Source organism: Arvicola amphibius, chromosome 14 (assembly GCF_903992535.2).
Source record: "Arvicola amphibius chromosome 14, mArvAmp1.2, whole genome shotgun sequence".
In the NCBI taxonomy this organism is placed as follows: Eukaryota; Metazoa; Chordata; class Mammalia; order Rodentia; family Cricetidae; genus Arvicola; species Arvicola amphibius.
In genome coordinates, this window is record NC_052060.1 from 21,014,181 (window position 1) to 21,037,243 (window position 23,063).

Genomic DNA, 23,063 nt, shown 5'->3' on the forward strand with positions numbered 1-23,063 from the left:
AGATACATTAACAGATTGTCTGGTAACATAAATTGGCAATAATACAAAAAATCTACATATTACAGTATTTCAAGAAAAATAACTTCATTTTAATACAAAAGGATAGATACACTTTCTCTTTCCTCTAGCCACTCTGGTGAAGTGGGTGTGAGCTGGCACTGGGCTCTCAGGGCTGCTAAAATATACAGGGGTATGACTGGCTTGCGCTTTGGAAGGGGTCTGTTAACACATGTATATCACTAACATCAGACAAAGAAACCTTTCAACCAACAAGGGTTACAGAGCAACTTTCACTAAAGCACAGGTTGGAAGGGATGGGGGGGGGCGGGGAGCCGAAGCAGGCCAATATGGCAGCTTGTAACAGATTTCCTTATACCCACAATGCACCTGACAGCAAAGAATGCTTCTATTTGGTTGGTCCACACACTGGGCAGAGCGGTACTAAGGTGCACCACGGTAGAGTAGCTAATTTTGTTTTCCTTTTAGGTTGATAGATCAGTTTGTTTTTGTCTTTCTTTTTGGGGGCGCTCTCGCAGCCTTACCAGTCCGCAATGGGCTCTGCAGCTGACAATGAGATTTTCAGTGATAACAGCAACAGCTGCCAATTCCTCTGGAGTCAGTGATGAACAGTCTCGACTCCGACGGATGTGCTGTCCGGGTCTGAGAGATATGGCTTAGTTCAGTTTTGCCCTCTTCGCTTGTACACTGTGTTGGAGTGGGTGTGCGTGTTTTCTATGTTAGTAGCAATCGCTTGGGTTGTGTCTGCGTCCCCACAGCACAGGCCTGTCGGAGGGCTGGTGTGACCCCTAGAACACCAGGGGACTGGCTGTCCCCAGCAGCAAGGTCAGCAGCAGCAGTGCTGGGGAGCCCCGTGCGGGTGCTCCCTGGCCGGAGTCGGAGCCACAGCTGCCCGCCTCTTCGCAACGCAGCTTCTCACAAAGGATGCCGGTATAGGCGGCTGGGCACAGGCAGCGCACATTGTTGTGGCAGGTCCCTCCATTCTGGCAGTGTAGAAGCTCATTGTCGCAGACATTAGCTGCAGAACGAGGGGAGGGATGGGGAGGGGAGGAGAAGCAGAATCAATTTAAGTTCATCTGGAACATCATGTTTTCAGCTTTAAAAAAAAGAAATTCTCTATCGATCTTGTGTTCCCCCTTCCCTCCACAAACTAAGCATGTGACTCCAATTTCCAAACAAATGTAGTTGACTGCCTTTGCTTTCATCATATTAGGCCTTTTCGTATAGTTTTTTTCTTTTCTTTTTTTTTTCTTTTGCCCTGCAATCTTTGTTATTTTCCAGTTCGGGCTATCAAATATTAAATAATGCAATGCTCCTGGTTTGGAAATTCTTATGTACCCGGGACCTTTCGTGACCTCCTAGTTTTTAAAGGACAAGTGCCTGATACAAGAATGTGGAACCTTGAAGTCGGATGAGTGCTCATTAAGATGCAAAGCGGTGTTGCTAAAATGACCAACAACCTCTCAGGTCAGGACATTCATCGTCCCTGCACCAATTCCAGCCTTGTTGTGCATGCAAAGAGGCCACAGGGAAGCAGGGGAATGCAGGCTTGGGATGTGACGAAAGGAGCATGCTCCAGGCAGGTGACAGCCAGATGGGAAGAGGGAGAGCTTGTTTCGTGGGAGGCATGTGAGGAAGGGCAGTCACATTTGTCCCTGACAGCCCATTAGGGTTTTTATTGCTTTGTAAATATGGGAAGCAGAGCCCAAGGTTACCTTGATTTGGGAACAGTAATAAATGCAACGGTGAAACCCTGATTACCAAAATTTCATTACATCCATCAAGGAATGGAATCAGGCTGGAAAATCAAGCTGCAGCTCCTGGCTAAAATTCATTTGCAGCCTCTGTCACAGAACTTTCACCTCTAATAATTTCTCATATCTTCCAAATTCCCGTTATCCTCATTAATTCAATGTCTTGTATTCTCTTAGATAATCAAGGTTTCACTGATTTAGCAGAATGTTAAATAGAACCCAGGGAAATTAACACAACAACGAAAAATAAGAGAGCCAAGAAGGAGCACTTTCCAGCAACGTTTGCTGCTTAAGCACTTAACACGCAGACCACTCTGGACAGAGGGCGGGGCACAGAGCAGAAAAAGGAGCTTTTCGTAAATTATAACAGATTTCATTCAAAGAAAAGGACATGGCCTGATTTCTCCAAAGATGTCACATGGACACACACACACACACACACACACACACACACACACCCCACAATGGTGCTATTAAAGACAAAACACTTTCATCAAATAATTCCTACCTTCCAAGAAGTAACTCAGTAGTAAATAGCATTTGATTTGTCTATTAATCATACTCAATACTCATGTGGTCTTCAAGAGGGACTCCGTTCACACACATAAACATATGAATGCTCTTGTGTATGAATGGGTTGAGGAAAGGTGGCACTGGGCATCCACAGGGCTAATAATGAAGTGCCTAAACAGGGTTCAGTGTGACTACATTCCTAAACATTCTGGGCAGACATAGAAGACAGGTGCATAATACATTGGTATAATTAGCACCAGTAAATCATTCATGTTTGAAATGCTGGTACACAAGGCAGTGTCACATGGATTATAAGCATCAAGCATACAAGCTGCCTCTCGGTGGGTGGCTTAGACTGAACCCAAGTTGTGGTATTTTGTCAGTCATTTCTTGGCATGTCAAGATCTGTACCTGTGAAGCACGGCTCCTAAGCACAGGGTGATTAGATTCTTGGACAAAGCAGATAAAAGTCCTCGTGTATTGTTGTTGTTCATTGGGAAAGTATACAAAGGCATTAGGGGTTTCATTTTGCTTACACTTCAAGAAATATCTGTTTAATTGCAGCAACATGGAATAAACAGATCCAGGTAACCATTTCCATTTAAAGTTAAAGATTCTGACCATTTCTTGTTCTAGGAGGCAGATTGCAGAATGGGATATTTCCTTTCATTTGGGCACTAGACATAGGGAAATATCTGTTCCATCAATATCGATAATTGCTTGCCTTGAATAATTGAGAAGAAATCAATAGTTAATTAAATATCACTCCCCTCTTTTTTGCGAAGCTATTTTTCTTCCTCTCGGACTTGAATGTAAAGCAGCTGTTGAGCAGAGGTTTCTTTTTTTCTAAGAAGCCGGTGATTAAGTTAAAATTCAATACCTTCCCTACATGTAAATAATCTGCTAGTTGCTTTGGATGGTTGTGAAAAAATTTAATAAATACACAAGAAACAGATGTAGCCTAGGATTAGTCATCTCATGGACCTGGGGAACATATCTTGAGTAATAATAAACAGGAAAAAATGGAACTTAGCATACATTTTATTATTTTAGAATTTATGATAAAGTACATTACATTTGGGTTCTTGATAGTGCCCATCCTATTAAAATTCAACAAGAACAGGATTTTACCGTGCATACAATACCATCTAATGGCTGGGATCACATGCTAGAAATACACTTAAATCTAGCTACAGTTCTTACCTGATGCTTATAACCTCATGCTCCATCTTCATGTCATTTAGTACCAAAATTCTGTTGATTAATGAACAAACTAGATGGTTAAGTATCAAGGAGCTCTTCTTCAGCATGTAAGGCCTTGTACTAAACACCATGGAGACAATAAAAACAAATACAAAACATAGTCTCTGTTCTCATGGAGCTCTGATTTACTTAAGGAGATGAAATACATTCTAAAAGGGACCTAGCGCTGATGTCATTAAAACGTCCCTTATTAGTTTCAGCCACCTGACTCGCATCCTGCTGTGTTTTTGTGGTTACCACTCTGACTGCCTTAAAGGAGTTCACAATTTGGTGGGAAAATGAACAAACACAACCAGAGACAGTCAGACAAGGCAGAAAAAGACCACAAAGCAAGTATTTGAAAAATGTTAGGTGAACAGAAATGATGGTGCCTATGTTTTGGAGAATCGAAAAAATTATAGAAAAACAGTCGTATCTAAACAATGGTGCACACAAGACAGATGCAGGTCAAAGAGCACCATGGATGGGGAGACTGTGTGCGTTAAAGCAGAGAGATGAAAAGGGGCTACCTAGGTTGTTCAGTAATTACCTTTGAACACTGATTCCCCTCTCTGGTTTTTACAACAAAATCCCTACAGGTTGTGCTGGATTCCACCAACAGTGGACCACAGAGGGAACGGAGAAGGAAAGCAGGGGAGGGGTGTGTGAAGCTCCTTTACTCTTCCTTCTTAATGGCTTGCCTGCCCAGCAATGGTTCTTTATCTCAGCTTTCCTTTGCTCATCTTTACTCAGAACCAGTTTCTCACGGAGCCACGTGGAACTCTGCACCGTCCTGGTAGCGTATCTCCAAGGCAGGCATCAGCCCTCTTCGGAGATGTAGTTCTAAGGTTTATGAAGTCTCTCATCTACCCTATTGGTTTCTGGAAAGACCCCATTCTTTCTTGTCATTGCTCAACCTCTGAGTGATAGTTACTCCTGCATGAGCACTTACTGGCCAAGAGTTACGTTGGTGCCATATTGTGATGTTTAGTCTTCAAATACTTATTAGCCCATTTCCTTTAATAAGGTTTCTCTGTTGAAATACCTAGAAAAGCTTGTTTTCTGGCAGGGACTTGACTGAGAGACGCAAACATTCTCTCAGTGAATGATGGGTGGGCTGTGCTTGGAAGGCGGGCTGCACATAGGACAAAGGGGTTTAGAATGTTAGGGGCATTCAAGCTGTGATTATTTTATGTATACTCTGAAGAGTTTGGGAAATGGGCAATGGGAAACTGTCAAAGGTAAGTGAGGCATCTGGAGTTTTGAAGGGAAAAGAAAGATGGATTTAGACAAAGGTAGACTGGTGGAAAGGAGACCAGACACTCAAAAGAATGGGCTGGGGCTAGGTTGGAGCAATAGAGAGAAGGAAGGGCACACCTGAAGGTAGTTTGCATAACAAGCAATTTGAATATGTGGGTAAGTCACAAAGAAATTTATTAAGGAAAGGCACTAAGAAAGGAATTTAGTTAGAGAAGTCAATGAATATTTTTTAGACTTATTGGCTAGGAGTCTGTAAATTCTTCTAAAATGTTTTATATAATACTTGGGAAAACTACTTTGAGGTCCAGGAGACAGTTTGTTATGGAGATGGAGATATAGAACATGAGTGGTAAAGGTCATTGTCATCCATCACAAAGTACACAATCTCATGGTGGTAGAATATCAACCATGTCCAAATGAAGAGTGCCCAGAGTCTCAGCCATATGCAGAGAAAGCAACACCATGAAGAATGGTTGGAAGAAAAATGTCAATAAAATGGAATGGTCACATGATTATGAAAATAATCATAAACATACTTTCCTGTTATGGAAGACCATCTATGAATTAATATATGAGGTGGAAGAGTAGGAGAAGAAGGGGACTTTGAATTGGGCGGAGCAAATGTGTAATATAAGTCTCAAGGGACTGAATCAGCCAGAAAGGGTTTTGGAATGATTATAAAAAACACTGGGAACGCTGAAGGAAATAACAGTTTGTGAAAGTCTTTGAACATTAATTGATAGGAGTAGGTTACAAAAACCTGGAGATTATGATTGCCAGGATAGTAGGATATTAGGCAGTGGCTAGAGATCATTTATTTATATTTCTGATTGTCATGATTGGGTCGAGATAGCATGCCATGAATGGGTAGTGGTCAAGGATGCTGCTCAGTGTCCTATAATTTCTGGCACAAGTTCCTCTCTCACCAACAAGGAATTATTCCTCAACCCATGTAAAGAGTAAAATAATGATATTGTGGCTCAGAGTGCACTCATATCTATGAAACTAAAGAGCTGTCGTTGATGCACACTGGGAAAAAGGACAGGAAGCAGGCTTGTCAATTCTAGATCAAATTAACATCAAGATTACAGATGCACAGCCATTGGAATTAAAGAAACTGCAGGTGGGTAGGTCAGAAATACTAGAGCGGATTGCCTTCTTAACCCCGTGTACAGTGAAAGGAGAAGAGGACCACAGGCATCCTTGTCCTTTACTCCCATTGAAGCAGTTATACCAGCATTCATAGCCACTTTGCAAACCTTCTAGACAAGATCTAGATGAAGAAACTCATGTCAGCTTAGGCTAGAGCCTGAATGGCAGTCCTTGCCAATTGCACATTATATGGAAGGGAGGGGTCAGGAAAAACACAGGGAATGGTATCAGACAGTACAGTGGTTTGTACTCATAGGTATGGCTGACTCCAGGAGTTAGGGAACCACTCCTTAGATCATAAATTTCACACTTCACCTCAATGAATGTGGTTTCAAACCACACTGATGGGACAGAGGTATCGGTTAATAGCATTTCAGAATTGCTCCAACTTCTAGAGTTCTATTGGTCAAGTGGAAGTTCAAATTCAAATCATCTCTCACAAAAATAAAAGTAGAAATGCCAGAGGTCTAGGCTGAGAGTGAGAAACACATTTGCATCGATAGTATCATTTCTGTCTTCCCAGGTGGAGGAGACTGCTATGGTTTCAAAGTTTGGCTCCTTCATGTTGAAGTCTAGTTGACATTATAACATTCTTAAGAAGTGGAGCCTTCTAGAAGTATTACCAGGGATGAACGAAAGCTCACATGTTGGGATAAATGGCCATTTTTCTTTCTACCATGTGATGTCTCCCAGCATTTTATGATAAAATACTGGCACTTTATGATAAAAAGAGAACTTTAGCTCTTAAATAGCTATTTATTATTATAAATTAGTCTGTGACCTTCTGTTAAGTCAACACAAAATGAACTAAAATGAGATGCTGCTCTTTAATCGTGGTGTTCCTTGGCACTGGGCTCTGCACATTACATTACAAGGTTCTAAGCATCATTGCTAGCTTGTGGAGCTGGCATGAGAATGAACATCCCAGTACAATGCCCATTTCTCTCTGTTCTACCCTGCATGAAGTTGTAGATTAAGTGACAACAGGGGAATCTCACCTAACGTGTAACTCCCAGTTATGTCTCTATTTGATGTTCTTCTATATGGATCAGCTTCAAACTGAATTTAGTTGGTGACATTTATTTTAAGTTTATCTAGACATTCTTTATTGTTATTGACTGCAAAGGGGTGTCTTATCTCAGTAAACAGGAGGCTGCCTTTTTAAATCCCTCACATAACCTTTGACCCAGGATTGATTTGAATAGTTACTTGATATATTCAATTCCTTTTGTTATGGTAAAATCTGACTTAGATACAGAAAAAGCTGATACTCCTTTGGTAATAGCTTGACCTCTTTTTGGTAGGGTTTCCTTTACTATATTTTCCTTTTGCTGTTTATAAGAAAAAAATTTATTTATGGCATGACCAATATAATGCCACATAACCTGTTACCTTCTGATGCTCCAGTATTTGAAATGCTTTCAAAAAGTGTGCCTGAGATATTCATAGGATGTTGGCAAGTAAGGTTGTATTAATGTGAGACCAAAACAGAGCTGTGTGGTCAGAAGTTAAAATTTGGAGTTTTGGTAGAAAGGCTGAAGTCAGCAGGGTCTTAGGATAGCTCTGCTCACAGCATTGGTGAGTAAGGCACAAAAGCATATAAACAAGCTCTCATAATTGTCATGGCTTATAAATCCACTCTAAATTTCATGGGGAGAAACTAGGAACAAGCAATACTTCCTTTGTTACTCCTGTTTTTTTTTTTTTTTGTAACTTAGATGAGGAAAGCCAGAAGGATGTCACTAAATTATTCAGGGTGTGTGTGTGGGGGGGCATGTAGGTGTGCATTGTGTATGTATGTATGTACATATATGTATGTATGTACATACGTATATACATATATACATGTATATATATTTGTATGTTTGCATATGCTCATGTGCACGTGTGTATGTGTAAGAGCATGTGATGTGTGTCTGTGTGTGCATACTTATGTATGTATAAGTGGATCTAATATGTGTTATATGTGCACATGTATGAATATATAAGTATGCGTATGTATGTAAGCATTTGTATGTATAGGTATGTGGGGGTCCTTGAACATTATATACAACCTTGTATAAAACTATTTTCAAAATACGAATTACAAAAATCTTGATTTCTTTCTGTTCTATTAGTCTTTCTGGAGCATGTCAAAAAGCAGACCTAGAAACTGCTCCTATATATTGTTCAAAGAGGGCAACAGCCTGGACTTAGTGTCATTCCTTGTTCTATTCATTTTTCCTTTAGAAACTGAAAGGGTCATTTATTCCCTTATGGTCACAATGATCCATTGCATTACCAAAGAGACATTTTCTTTCTCTGTTTGTGTTTGGTTCAAAGTCATACATTTATGCTGGCCCTGTCCGTGAGCTGCTGCTATGCTCCAGCAACGCTGGGTCTGTATTTATAGACTTGAAAGTGTCTCTTTTTGGCTTTGCCTCCTGTACTTCAAGGAATCGATGCAATGCGTTGCCATGCCAGCTTTCCTTGATGGCTGTATTAATAAAGTGACCTCTACCTTCCCCACCTGAACTGAGCCCAGGATCGCTGAGGGAAAGATGTTCCAAATTGTTCCCATCCTTTGCAAAGAAACGTCAAAGAGTGAATAACCTCTACCAAACGGGGTAATAACAAAGGCATGTGTCCTGCACCGAGGACTCATTCAGGCAGCAGGGAGCTGAAGAGCTGCGATTATGACCCATTTACACAGCCTTTGTGGCCGCTTTACTAAATTGTGAACAAGACATAAAATAGAACATGCTGGTTAAATTCTGAGGAATGAAGAAACTTTGCAGACTGCAGTGGAGTTTGGGGGCAAGTTCTAGGCACACCAACTATATTCCTAATCTTTTTCTCACCTGTGGCCATGAGGGATGGTATACCATGGTAGGGAAATTGGTTAGGAGCCATTAACTTTGAATTCTGGTTTCGAGAAGTCACACTCTACTTGGAGACATTGCCCTTATCATGGACTGACTAGTGACATCTGTCCGTCTGTGTCTTTTAACCAGATACTTTTCTGATGTTGAACACATAGTGAGCCAGATCAACATGATATGTATATACGCACGTGGCTTGTCAAGCTTGTCCTTCAAGGAGAACCATAACATTAGAGAAAGTGAGCTTTTCTAAACTTTTGGGTTTAATTTGCATGACTAAATTTTAGGAGTGTGTGTGTGTGTGTGTGTGTGTGTGTGTGTGTGTGTGTGTATGCATGTACACACACCCACATGTGTACAGAGGCCAGAGGATGATCTTGGGTGTTCCTCCTCAGGCATCATCACCATTTTTTTTTTTTTTGAGACAGGATCTCTCATCTTTCAGAACTTTCCAAGTATGCCTTGCTAACTGGCCAGGTAGCTCAGAGATTCTCTTGCCTCTGCCTCCCCAGTAGAGGATTAGCAAGCTTGAATCACCATGCCTAGATTTTTTTTTGTGGGGGTGAGGTGAATTCTGGGGATCAAATTCAGGTCATCAGGCTTGCAAAACAAGTGTGCTGTTAACATAGCTGTCTCCCCAGCTCTGCATGACTGATAGGAATAAGAATCCTACCCCTGCAAAAGAAAATAATGAGGAATTTCTCCATCATTTGATAAGATATCTAAAAATTGCTAGACATGTGTAATTCTGTGTGTTTTGATTTGTTTGACAGATTTGGTGACTACGTTTCATTTGACTTGCTTTGCCTGTCAGTATTGGTTGGCATCCCATGGGAACAAGACAGTGTTTGTCTCTCACATATACTAACAGCGTAAGGGAGGGTGAGAAAAATTAAATGCTGGATTCAAGTCTCATCTCTGTGGATAATGTGGTGGGTGAACTTGTGGAAATCACTTAACCTCTTAGTATGCTCTTTCCTCACTTCTAAAGCAGAGATAATACACCTGTCTTCTTTCCCATCTCAAGCTGGTGGGAGGCTGGAGGTGGATTTTACAGAAGTGTTCTACAAGGAACAAGATACAACCCAAGTAGGCTTTGTTAGTGTTCCCTTCTCCTTAATACAAGAAATTCAGGGTGTATGAGCAAAGCATTAATTCTTCAGGGTAATGAATTCCTCACATCTCCAATCCAAGAAACCTGAAGGGAGAAGGATAGTGAACGGCCTCCCTCGAAGGGTAGCATCTGCATATGCTCTGTGGATATGAATCTAGAGAGAGCCTGGAGTCAAAGCATGTGGTTGGTGAACATTTGTATTCAGTTGCTGTGTACTCCACAGTCTTGCAAGGTCACTTTGCAGTGGTGGTACCCATTCTTTCAGAGGCGAAATTTATACTCATTTAATGTGTGCTCATCTGTATCAATCAGTATACAGAAATGTGGTCTGTTTCCAAGGGAATAAGGTTGTGTGTGTGGTGGGGAGGGGATGAGGAGATAACCACCAACCTGTTTACTCTGCTTCCCAACTCAACTTCACCTTTTTAATGTTGAAGGTTAGAGAGAACCAGGCACAGACTGAAGTAACAGACGGAAAGCTGGAAGTGATCATGCGGAAAGACTCCTCGTTGCTTGCTCTCAACCTGTGCTCCTGTCTGTGCCTGTACCCTTCAGAAATATAGGTGGTCCAAGCATGGTCCTTATGTGACAACATCCAGTCTTCTTGATTGCAAAGTAACAAGTCCAAGGAATGGGGCTGAAGTGCCTGTCAAACACCACGTGGAGGCTGTCAGCTCAGTGGTCAGATGTGCCTCATCTTCTTAATCAGAGACAGCGGGTTCTGACCCGAGGGAGCAATCATCCTACTGTGGTTCATCTATTATCAGAGCGCTTGTTACGGTAGTGATGTTTTTTTTCTTGTTTAGCCAAGGAAAGCACTGCTTACAACATCATTAAAAAGGCCCCCATATTTTTTTTAAAGAAGACTAGCTACAGGCTGTCGTATCCCCGGTAGGGAAAAGAGATGACAGGTAACTCCAAGACTGGAGGAAGAAGCACCATCTAAATTCCTTAAAGACTTTGGCTTTACACCACACAAAAAGCCTCAATTGTTGTTGAGAAAGAATTAATTCTGATGCAAATCCTAAAAGCCTAAGGCTGGGCACCTTTCCCAAAGTGATCATTAATGATGTATTGAAATCCTATTTAGGTCAACACCTTCAGACACAGATATAGGCAGGGTTATTATAAAGATAGTACTGAGGAAATCACAGATTTTCTCCTTTGGCTTCTGAAAGACACTTTTCTCATTAATGAAAAGGTGTGCAAACCTCTACTCTGGGCCTCAAGGTGAAAGATGGCTGTTATGGGAGGGCATATTCACACACAAGGGCAACACATATCCAGGAATAGATCATCCTTCCCAAGTAAAAGCCATTATGCCGGTTGAGAAAGGCCAGCTGCGGGCTGGTTTATTCATGATGAGGTGTTCATCCGTGGTCTGCTCCAAAATGCAGATCTGCACCTCCATGTCTTATATAATGAAAGCCCTAGCAAAGAATTTGGGATAACCAAATATGACCCACATTTTTCTCTGCTGTTGAGAGTAGCAATTGATTTTTATCAGTTAAATCTTCTATCTTTATACTAATTTATTCTTTTTGAATTGCCAAGAACAAATATACAGTGCTTTGTGTGTGTGTGTGTGTGTGTGTGTGTGTGTGTGTGTGTGGTTTCTTACCTCTTTACATATCCAAAAGAATTTATTGTTTTGTTGGGAAAGGTATATTTTACTGAAATGATAAAAGCAATTCATTTCAGAAATGAATCCTGCCATCACGTTCTACAATATTTGGTATTTGTGATATTAATATATATTTCTAGTAAAGCTATCAATTAATCTTAAATGTCCCAAAATATCTCAGAAAATGAGTGAGTTCCTACATGATCCTATCCTCATAACAAGTGTCCCAGACATTGTCTCCCCTTATTTTACCAAGCATTTCACAGTCCCTGGCAAGAAAGGCGCCAGCAGAATTTTCTGAAGTTAATGGAATCTGAAGACAGATGTCCATTTTTATTGGTAAGTAATGACGGAAAAAGCAAATGGCTAGAAGTTGTTACCTTTAAGATGAAGTCACAGTCATCACTGAGATGGAATATCCTATGACTTCTCCAGGTAGAGGGAATCATAGTTGAAACAACTTCAAGAAAGCAAACCTCTTTCACCAAGCTTGAGCCTTGAGGACTGTGACGTTCTGCCTTTATAAATGTCTGTATCATAGGCGATCTCTTCTTGTTTGTTACCTGTTCTCCGTTCAACTGGGTAATCATGATGCAGAATTGTCTCAGGCACTCACCTCGATATTCAATCACTATTATAAGTACATACGAAAAAATTGTCTAGCTTTTTCCTCTGTCTTTTTATGATGGTGTGTGCCTATCTATCATTAGCAAGCAGACAACATGTGAGCTAAACTATTAGGACAGATAAGCAAGGAAGTGGACAGACACAGATTCCTAGATATGGAAAGCTTAATGGTCAGAGGGCAAGAAAAATGGCAGGAAATTTGCCTTGGTGATTTCATTCTAGTCACCTGGAGTAGGAGCTCGGCTATCTGCCAAAGCTGACCTGAGAAGGGCACTCACAGGGTGGTGTTTGGAAGGGAGGCGCAGGTGAAAGATGGACAACACATGCAAGAAGCAAACCAGGAACACGTGGGAAAACTACTTGGAGGTGTCTGTCCTCCAACTCAGACTGGGTACCATGATGTGTTAAAGGTTACCATGTATGGGCTTTTGTTGTGGTTGCTGTTGTTCAAAGAAGCATTAACAATAGGCGGGCAGGACACATATTAAAATTTCTTCCTCCGAGGAATCCAAAATATCCCTGGGAAAGGGGTGGAGGTGAGAAGGAAAGAGAAAGGACGGCCAGTGTTTGGAGATGAGGGACCAGAAGCATTCATGTCACTTTCTGCTAAGCAACACACCACTGGCTCTTATTACGTAGAGAGCACTCAAAGCATTGGGAGTGATATGATGGGAAGAAGAGGTGTCTCGGAGGCCTTGAAGGAAACCTGGTAACTTTCTGTTGTTTATTTCTCCAATTGGGAAGGTGATTAGTTAATTTGTAGCATAGGCTGAAAGGCGTGCATAGAGCTGCTGTATGTTTGGGTAGGAGAGAGGTGCGGACCTGTTATGGGGACATCACAAACATGAGCACGAAGATGTGGATCGAAAACAATGTAAGAATTATGAGAAATAATCTATTATAAACCCATGCTGTTGCTGAATACACATTTTCAAGTTATTGTACATCCTGAGAAGGCGGCAGAGAACCTGCCATGGGCCTTGGATATCCCGCATTAAGAAATTACAAGTGTCTAGGGCTGAAAGGTGTAATTGTGTCATTAGTTCCGGTGTGTGTGTGTGTGTGTGTGGTGTGTGTATTGTTGTGTTGTGTGTCTAAGGACAGAATTTCAATACCCTTTGAGTATTTTATAAAGCCAAAATATAACTTTGAGGTTCTTTTGTCAAGCTATAGCCAAATGTCTCCTTAGAGACTCCATTTTTCCCAGTGTATACTGGCAAGAGAGTTCCTAGCTACGGTTCTAAACCCTCTTAGGGTTTCTGAAACAGCAGGTATATTGAAGTATGAACTATAACTACAGAAACACACACAGCAGTGACTTCTCTTAACGATTTCTTCCTCTGGGAATCCCTGTAAGTCACTCTTGTCTACTGCCGCCTCGCCGTCCCCATAGCCACCTCCTGACAATGTCCACACTGAGTCTTGAGAGGTGATTTCATAATGTCAGGGTTGCGACCCCCCCCCCCCCAAAGCCATTTCCTTGGTTAATGCCCAATGTCAGAGCAAAATGAACTGGCCTGGTCAATAATTCAAGGTGAGGCAAACAGCGTTATTGGAATCAAGCGACTGTGACACCAGTGGTGACAGGAATCATTTAGGGATGCCTGACTCCACAAGTGAAAATGCTTGCTTAATTTTTCAAAAATGCATTTGCTGATGCAACTGGAGCCCAAACATTTAATTTTCTTAAATACATCCCTGAGGGTCAAAAAGGACAAAGAAACGACCAATTACAGACGAAGTTCCATAAGGCACATCTATCCCAGTAATGTTGGTTGTTGACCTCAGCAGATCAGGACTGCCCTTTTCCCATCTACAAATTCCAGAGACTTTCAAAATTTGAAGCGCAAGGCTTAATATTTAATTGTTTATGTTTGTGGCATCCAAAGACATAGGATTAAATGTGGACATCATTACTTCGGACTCTCCATTTGGTATTTCTGATGCCTCCCCTTTTCAAGCCATTTTCTATGGAACCTTTCTGTGAACAGGAAGGATCACGTGATTGTCTCAAATTGCTTTGTAACTGCCAGGCATCATTCTAAGTCCTACAATCAAAAGAGAGACCCCGAGAGCCACAGAAACAGTATATGGTACGATCAGTGCAGGTCCTTCTGTCTGGGTAGGTAAAACAAATTCATGAAATGTGGATTTGGTGTCTTTTAACTCACTTTTATCATTAATAAATTCTAGCTTCCTTGATGCCTAATAAGTTCTTGCTGATTTGAGAACAGGAAGGAAAGAACACCTCCGTTCACTCCAACAATTCCTTCAGCTATAGGAGAACCATTTATCTACTGAGGACTGGTGGCTTTTCTTTAAGTCAGAGGAAAACTCCCGACAAAAAACCCCTCACTTAAGGAAAAAAGTTTCATGGGATGCTAAGCAAGCTAGTGAGTCTTGCTGAAACTTCCTCATTTCACGCAACAGAACTTCACAAAAACTCAACTTCAAACAGAACGTTGAAGAGTACGGAGACCTGTCCTGATAGCTACAGGAGCAAAAGGTGTGTAAAATATGACCCGAGAGGGGGCAGTGGTGTCTCTGAAGAATCACAGCAACATTTGAAAGCTCTTCCTAAGAAGAGCAAAGTTGTGGAGTGTCAGGAGGCAGGGGGATACTTCAATGAGCAAAATGTGACTGACAGGAAGCGTGTGAAAGCTGTTCCTTTGGGGACATCTGATTCAGATGTGGAAAGAGAAAGATTGTGGATTGGTTTGGATACAATTGGGAGACTGTGTGCATTATTTAAAGCACAGGGAACAGATGTTAGAGTTTCTGTCTAAAGCAGCTGAGGTCTTACCAAGGTTAGATTAAGCGCAACCATGAACAAGATGTAGGAGGAAGTCAGGAAGAGCCATCACCCGGCATGTTTAAAATACCAAGTCCTACAGCAGTTCAGCCTTCTTCCACCGTTACTTCTTAGGTTTTGCAATTTATTCTCCTAATTAAAACTAATGCGGTTTTCTTCAATTCTGCACTGCCTTAAGATTAGGAATCTGCTTGTTATGGTTTGTTGGTCATGCAATGCCCAGAAGAGCACTTTCTAACGACTGTGCTCCAATGAATATCTGAGTATTTTTGCTGTGAGTGAATAAACGAAATATATAGAAAAAATCAACATATTCCATATCCCCTCGCTTCTTTTTGCTTCTAAATCGGCTTCCCCCCCCAACTTATGTCTGTTCTTCGCCCCTAATTTAAATTGCGCAGAAGTGCTACAGCCATGATTTGCCGTTTCTTCGGAAAGTGTTTTTGCACCAGTGCTCTCCGCTCCTCCTCTCGCTTGCAGCCTTCAGTGGCCCCCCCCGCTGCTAATGGATAACGGGTAGCCAGGGCCCCTCAGGAGTGTGATTAGAATCTTTCTATCATCTGCCTTGGCTCTAGGAAACAGTCCTTTCTTTCTGCTAGAAAACACACATGTACACGGGCTTACACTGGTTGTGATGTAATTAAATTAAAGTACTGGAAAATTGACATAGGTCATAGATGTCCACCTTACTGAATATTCCAGTAACCCTGGCAGAATAAGCCATTGTGCGTATTAGTATTATTCCACTTTATGGCAACCTATGCATCTTACCAGGGACACCTAGCAGTAGAGCAGAAGGTGTGAGACTAGGAGGGACAGCTCTTTGACTCTGAAGCACTTTCCACAACTCCCTTTCCTGATCCTTTCATCGTCCCCCAGCTCACGCTGACTCTGACTCTGCTGTGGGTCTGCCCTTTGCTAAATTCTCCCACCCATTTGTCAAGGTCCTGTTTCTAGACAAGTCCCACCCACGAAGACTCCCTGATTGCCTGGATCCACAGATGTCTTCCCAACCTTTGAAGCCACGTGGCAGATGTCTACGAAGTGAGACATACAGAGATGTCAATGAAGACGGAGTTTTAACAGCCTGCATTTAAACTTTGGTTCACCAGACAAGAGATGATTCTGCGGGTCATTTAACCAATCATCATTTAATTAATAGAATGGTTAATTTCCTGCCTGATGTCTATTGTAAAGGACAGTTATATAAATTCAATGAGTTAATATGTATGACTAAATAGAATAATTTTTGACCATATAGACGCTCTGTTCAAAGTACCACGTATTTTGGAGTTCTACTAAGCCCATGACCAAGTTTCCTTCTCCAGTCCATTTCTTGTCTTCCCAACTACCGAGGAAGCTATCAGAAGTGAGCCATTGCTTTGCGACGTTCGTTTGTCCACACTGATCAGGTGCTTGCCACTAGGGAGACATTTGCTGACATTTTCAGTGAAGGTAGTAGATATCTTTTATTTCTGTAACCCCAGGCATTTCTTTAATCTTTGAATCCTAAGTATCTGTGCTTTTGTCTGGTATGTAGTAGGAAATTCCCGGAAACTTTTTACTTTCCAAATCACGGTTTGTCAGACAACCTCTACGTTTCCAGGGCTACGGAGGAAAGAAATCCTTTCCGAAGCATAATTGAAAGTAATCTGAGTCTTCATCCCTGCCTTCAAGAGGTGGTTTCAGGTAAGACCCTCCCTTTAATGGCATTCTATAAATTTTGCTTCTATTTCTTTTCTTGTACGGAGAACAAGAGTAGCCTGGAGTGAGGAGTAAAGAAAACAGAGACTGACTGGGGCAACACTTTGGGCCCAGTGACAGGGAGTTACCCACATGAACCTGCCCAGAGTGTCTTACATGGTGGCCATCCCTGCTTTGCTTGTCTGTAGATAGGGATCAAGTTTATATGTTTACAGACTTTAAAGTCTTACACGGAATTGTGTCTTGGATTTAGCTCCTATCTTGGCTACTTTACTCCAGTGATTAAAGCCATGCTTGACGGTCACATGATTCCCATAAAAAGGTATAGGGGATAGAGAGGCAAACTGGCTTATTTTTGGGCAGTAGAGGTCAAACAAAACCCTGCTCTGTACAGCACCAGACACTTTTCTTGCCCCTGGATGTGCCGTTTCATATTTAGTGATCACACTCAGGTTGGCTTATCTGGTGTTATCGTCTGGAGTTCTGACTGTGTTTGTACAGGCCCAGAGAGTGGAGGCCTCTTAGTTAATCTAAACTCGTCTGCTGCCCCTCACCCCACAATTTCTAGGGTGTCTGCCGTCACTGCTGTGTCTGATTCTCCAGAAGGATCCAAGTAACACCCTTCTGGACAGCGGTGCCTTTTACACCAGGTGCTCTTAACTTTTTAATATTTTTGCGCATTTTTGCATTCTGTTTAGCACCTGTTTCGGATGGAAACCTAGGTTTAACCAGGTTAGCGACGTTGCAGGTTATAACACTTTTGGTGTTTGTCACGTCTACCTACAAAGCTAAATGCTCTAGCTGAGAATCAGAGCTATGGCTGGCTCTAGTCTGCTGGTTTATTCACTGTTTGTAAAAGGTTCATATGAGTCTGAAAACTGCTAGACTAGATAAGAACATGGCACACCTGTTTTCCAAAGACAGAGGTTGCTGCGAAGCAATTTTCTTAGGACTGGAACATTCCCTTGTGGAGAAGGGGAAAGAGCTCATGAAACTCAAGAGAGAGTTATAAGTCCCTTCCGAAGGTGTAAGCAATGTTCAGTTGCTGTTGTGGGCATTTTCCAGGGGAGCTGTTTGCCAACTGGGCAGGTACCAAGCAAGGATGCAGGGGTTATGAGATGTCACCTGTACCGGTGAAGTTTTCAGTGATGTTTCCTGAGCCACTGAAGCCTATGAAAGTAACTCCCCATTCATGCTCCTGTAAATAACCTCAGTAAAGACTTGGTTTATTGAACTAGGCTGAAATAGAATCATATATTTGATCTGTCATTGGTGTCCTATATACAGCTAATAGATGTTTGTTTCTGTAACCCCTGGAAGAGCCATGCAAGAGAAGAAGACCATTCCTAGGGAGGTTTCTTGTCAGTCGGGGTCTCACATCCTGAGGAGCCAGATGTGTGACTCCCGCAGGCTCTGCAGGTTCTCTGAAAAGCTATAGAATGTTTTTCCTGAACACAAAGCCGGTGTTTCTACTTGTGTTAAGAAGAGGAGGAAGAAAAACGCATCTCAAAGGTTCTGAGTTGAAAGCAAGGTGACTGTGTAAACAGACATGGAAGCTTCTCTTTGCTGTCACTCATTCTGGTTTACGGGAAACATGTTCTAGAAGCCTCCTGCTTTATAGCCTAACACAGTGTTTCTCAACCTATGGGTTGCAGCTCCCGGGGGGGGGGGGAGGTTGGTGGTATCAGGGAACACAGATATATTTATGTTATGATACAAAAAAGTAGCAAATTTTCAGTTATGAATTAGCAATGAAATAATTTTATGGTTGGGGGGTCACCACAGCATGGGGAACTGTAGTAACTGCGTTAGGAAGTTCGAGAACTGCTGGTCTAAAAAGACAATTTGTATTTTTATAATGACTCTAAATCTTCCAAACGTACCCCAAACATTTCATTACCCCTGTATTATAGTTATTATTGAATTTTAGTCACTGATGATATGCATGATGAATAAGGACACCAACTTGATAAACACGTGGCATTGATTCCCAACATTATCATCAGGACCCTTCCCTGACATGGACCAGGGAGTAAAGTGTTTGAAAATCAAGTTTTGGAAAGCGCAAATATATCTTTTGACAACTTTCTGCTGAGAACCTTGGATTTTGTTTGCTGTAATGCTTACACAGCTAAAAATGCTGTAATTAATATTATAGTTATTCACTTGCTATTTTAAATTCATTGTCTTGTTTGGAGGAATAAGCAGAAAGAAACAAAAGAATCATAAATTGACAGTGTATCTTGTTCTTTCTCGGACTACATAACTCACGCAACAAAACTTTATGACAAAGAATTCAGTCAGTAAAGAAGAATCATGCTCAAATTTCAAGATAAATGAATTTTTATGGCCAAGTGATAAAGCATATAATATAGATTTAGCTTACAATGCTAACATCAATAGAGCCTAAACTACATTGCCAAGAGCAACAAAGTGAGAATAATGGGAAAAGATTGAATGACCAAATGAAAAAAAAAGGTTTTCAGAGATTTCCAACCCTTTTCATTTTATTTCTTGAGAAACCCATAATGAATTCATATTGATGTTGGTGGCTTGACTAATGACATCAAATGTGTGATCAATACATGCTAACTAGGCTAAGAATTTAGCTCAGAACATTCTTAATTGGAAACTAGTCCAGGCACACTGAAAACCTGAGCTGGCACGGGGCGAGGAGACGGGAGAGGTCTAATTTCCTGCTTGCTTTAATGATGGGTTTGATAGTTGGAGGTGGCCTGATGCAGTCTGTCTATTACCCATTATTTGAGAAAATTAGGAAGGATTATGAGTCATACAGACCAGGAGTCACATCCTAGACCACACCCTCACCAGCTTTGGATCTTCAGATGATAATTGACTTTTTTGAGTCTCAGCTCCCAGGTTGTGAAATGGGTATAGCGGGTTATCACCTAGCATGAGAGCTTTGGAGATGAAAACAGATACCCATCTATAAAAAGATTACCCACAGATGGTAATTATTTTGATTACAGAGAGGTTTAAAAGAAATGGAATTGACTATGATGCATCTAGCAAGAAACAAATTTTAGTTCTTTAATTTAGGAGCAATATCTAAAAAAATGATTTCTTTATATAGTACTTCTTAGGTTTAGTGATGAAAAGGAACCATGCTGATATATCCTCATACGCAGCACAATTCTGTCAAATGATAAAAAAGAATGTGAAAACTGCCAGAAGTTTTTTGAGTACTTGGTCTGTAGTAAACTTTATTCTAAGCACATTTCCTGCTTTGACTTAGTTCATTCTATTAATCTTCTAAGGTAGGTACCATCATCCTGAGACATGAAAAATCCAAGATTCAAGGAAGGCGTCTGAACTTCCAGGCTCACGTATGAAATTATATGCAATGGTTGGGATCAATCTGCTCTGAGGACATGGCCACTAGGCTCTTTTATCTGACTGAGCATCATGCCAGACAGCAAGCATCCATAGCTTGTGTTCCCATTTCTCTGTCCACTAAGTAGAATCAGGTAGATGAGATACCTGCATGACAGGGTCAATACAAAGAAGCTAAGGCATGTGTTGGTCCTAACCTGTCTAGAAATTTAGAGTTAGAACCAAAGGCAAAGGCAGGCACAAGACTCCAGCAGTTCCTGGCTCCTTCCATGTTCATTATCTGCTTTACCTTACACACAGAACAAGAGGTAATACCTCTCACCTAGAAAACTGTGATCTTGCCGGGCGGTTGGTAGTGCACGCCTTCAATCCCAGCACTTTGGAGGCAGAGGCAGGTGGATCTCTGTGAGTTTGAGGTCAGCCTGGTGTACAGAGCTAGTTCCAGAGAAACCCTGTCTTGAAAAAAAAAAAAAAAAAAAAAAAAAAAAAAACCAAAAACAACAACAAAAAACCCTCTGGGATCTTACTTTTTCTTATCTGTCCTCCCCATTGCCACATGAAATCCATTGTCCACAGTGCTACAATACTCACTCAGGGTTACTCTTTTCGAAACGGAAACTCCCACAACGTGCCACTGTCCTGCTGTGCCCACTGGGCTCAGAATAAAATCCACACCCTTTACTTATTCTGGCTTCCCAGGTAGTGAACGATGCAATGCTTGCCTCCATCCATCTCAGCTCCACCTCCCGCACCATTCTCCAGCAGTATTTGCTGCCTTCTGTTTTATGAGAGGGCTAATCTTGACTTCTGGCTTTATCAGGAGGTGAATACTCTTTCTAGAATACTCATCTTCCAGAGCATTCTAGTCTGTCTCTTGATCCCTCTTTTGATCCCTCAGATGAAGCAATATCCTTTTAGAAAGTCCTTTGTGTAGGGCTCCACCTGATTCCCCCATCTCCTAACATTGTCTTATGAGCGGAGATGAGAATGCCTCTTCGTGAGCTGGAGGGCTGTGTCTGTCTTTACTGTGCTAACCCCAGTGTCCAGAGCAGCGACTGACACAGTTCATGCTGCATACATTCTTATTGAACAAACTGGAGGTTATTCAATATAGCACACGTCCATGAAGGGCCTAAAATAGAACAGAGATAATGGGCTTTGTTGAGACTTTTCTGACGGGTTTTAATTGCACTTTCACCTCCCACTAAACTAAACTAGTTAAACTCTTCTGACCTTCTAGCTTTAAGATCAGACAGTTACGGACACGATTCCCGCTGCCTGGCCCTCTGGAGTTAAACAACACAGAACGTGTCCCAGCGGTGTTGCTATATGCAGTCTTGCTCAGGGGAATATTACGCACTTGGCAATCCATCAGAAAATTCTCCTTGGAGGAGGGATGGTTCCTTGGTGACAGATGGACAGTTTTCAGCATTTGTTTCCACAGCTGGGCTACCTCCTAATTTCTAGTTTGGCATTAAATTTGGGCTAAAGGGTATTGTGCTGGGAAGGGGCGGGGCAGGGCGCTAGTCCAATAATCACAGCTATTCTTTCCACAGGGGACTGAGACTTCTCTCTCAGGCCACACAGCTAAGATGCCAGTATATAAATATTTGTAAGAAGTCAATGTTATACCACTAGCAATGGAGGAAATCATTTCATAGTCCAGATAGGAAACTATGGGATTTCTTTGTGTACATCTAATTGCTAAGCTTATTCCAAAATGCAAAACTGGTCCTGCTTGATGAAATATCATCTCATGGAAAGTAGATGTGAAGTCAGCTCTCTCTTCCCGAGACAAGAGCAGGATAGCCTTGTCATAGTAAACAAAGCCACTAACGACCTCAGCGGGCTAGGGGACTTAGAGTGAGGTACAAGGAGCAAGGACGATTCAGTCACTGGGCCCCAGATCCTTGCTGCCTTCATGAAGCTTGTGACTGGAACCAAAACCCGCCATCTGTGACTTTGCCACCGATTGCGCTGAAAGCAGCCTCTGCCCGCACCTGGCCACACTGCCCGCACACTCTTTGCTCTGAGTACTGTTTTTCAGGGCTTTGTCTCCTGGCCTAGGAAAATGTTTTCTGCTCTCGATGTTCTAAACAAATAGGAAGGAGCAGAGACAAGCCAGGGCAGAGGTCAGTGAAGGTGTGGGTGTGGAAGCGGGTGGCTGGTAGCAAGTCACTCCTGTCCCTTCAGCACTGACTTCACTTCCTACTCCCCAAGTGTCCATCTGGGTAGTTGGGGGTGGATCAGGTGTCTGATTTGTGATTTTTTTTTTTTACCACCCACAGGAGAATATCTCTAAGTAAATCATCTGCTCTGCAAGGAGTATGGAACTCTTCAGCTCTGTCTTAAAATACCACCTTCCCAACCCCTGCCCTGGAAGATCTCCTCTGTGACATGTTGGTGGCTACAGCCTCTATTTCCGTGATGTTTTAACACCCACTTCCCTGTGAGAGTCACTGCATAATGGATTTTGTCAGGAGCAATTGCTGGGGATGTTGCTGAACCCCCTCCTCCACCTGCACAGAATCATTAATCTTGACTGTGACTAATTCCTAACCACTTGACTGCATAGAAATGACCTCAAGCTGAAAATACAGGTTTCTGTTTTCCTCTTGGCAACTTATTTCTACTCTGCTTTGCCCCCACCCTAGCTCCTACTCTCTTGTTTTGAGGCTGACATCTCTGTTCCGCAGCAAGGGTATTTTGAAAGCCTGTCCGACAGCCGTGGACTCAGAAAAGGAGACCTTCATAAAGTGTGTGTTCTATTTTGAGGCTGAATGAATAGCATAACCTCAAGCGAGTGGCCTCTGTGTTAGGAAAGCAAAACACAACACAACGGAACCTGGATTTTTACAAAGGATATGGGAATAAAAGCCCTCCTAAAGTAAAAGACTCAAATCAAATTAAACGCATCTCTCGCTCCCTTTGAACAATATGCTTATGTCTTTGAAAAGCTGCAAAGGAAGACAAAGCAAAGAAACATAACTTTTTTCTCCTTTGATATGCTCCAGCAAGAAGAGGTAGC

The 23,063-nt window shown here is 41.9% G+C and overlaps 1 protein-coding gene across 6 annotated transcripts in view; it reads right to left on the reverse strand.

Annotated features, from left to right (window-relative positions):
* Positions 1–806: 806 nt before the first annotated feature.
* Ntng1 (netrin G1) overlaps positions 807–23,063 on the reverse strand; it is a 317,901-nt gene continuing 295,644 nt past the window's right edge. For all 6 annotated transcript variants that reach the window (XM_038311558.1, XM_038311555.1, XM_038311553.1 and 3 more), the window contains one exon: positions 807–1,036. In XM_038311558.1, the coding sequence (XP_038167486.1) occupies positions 807–1,036 (230 nt within the window). The remainder of the gene's footprint in view (positions 1,037–23,063) is intronic.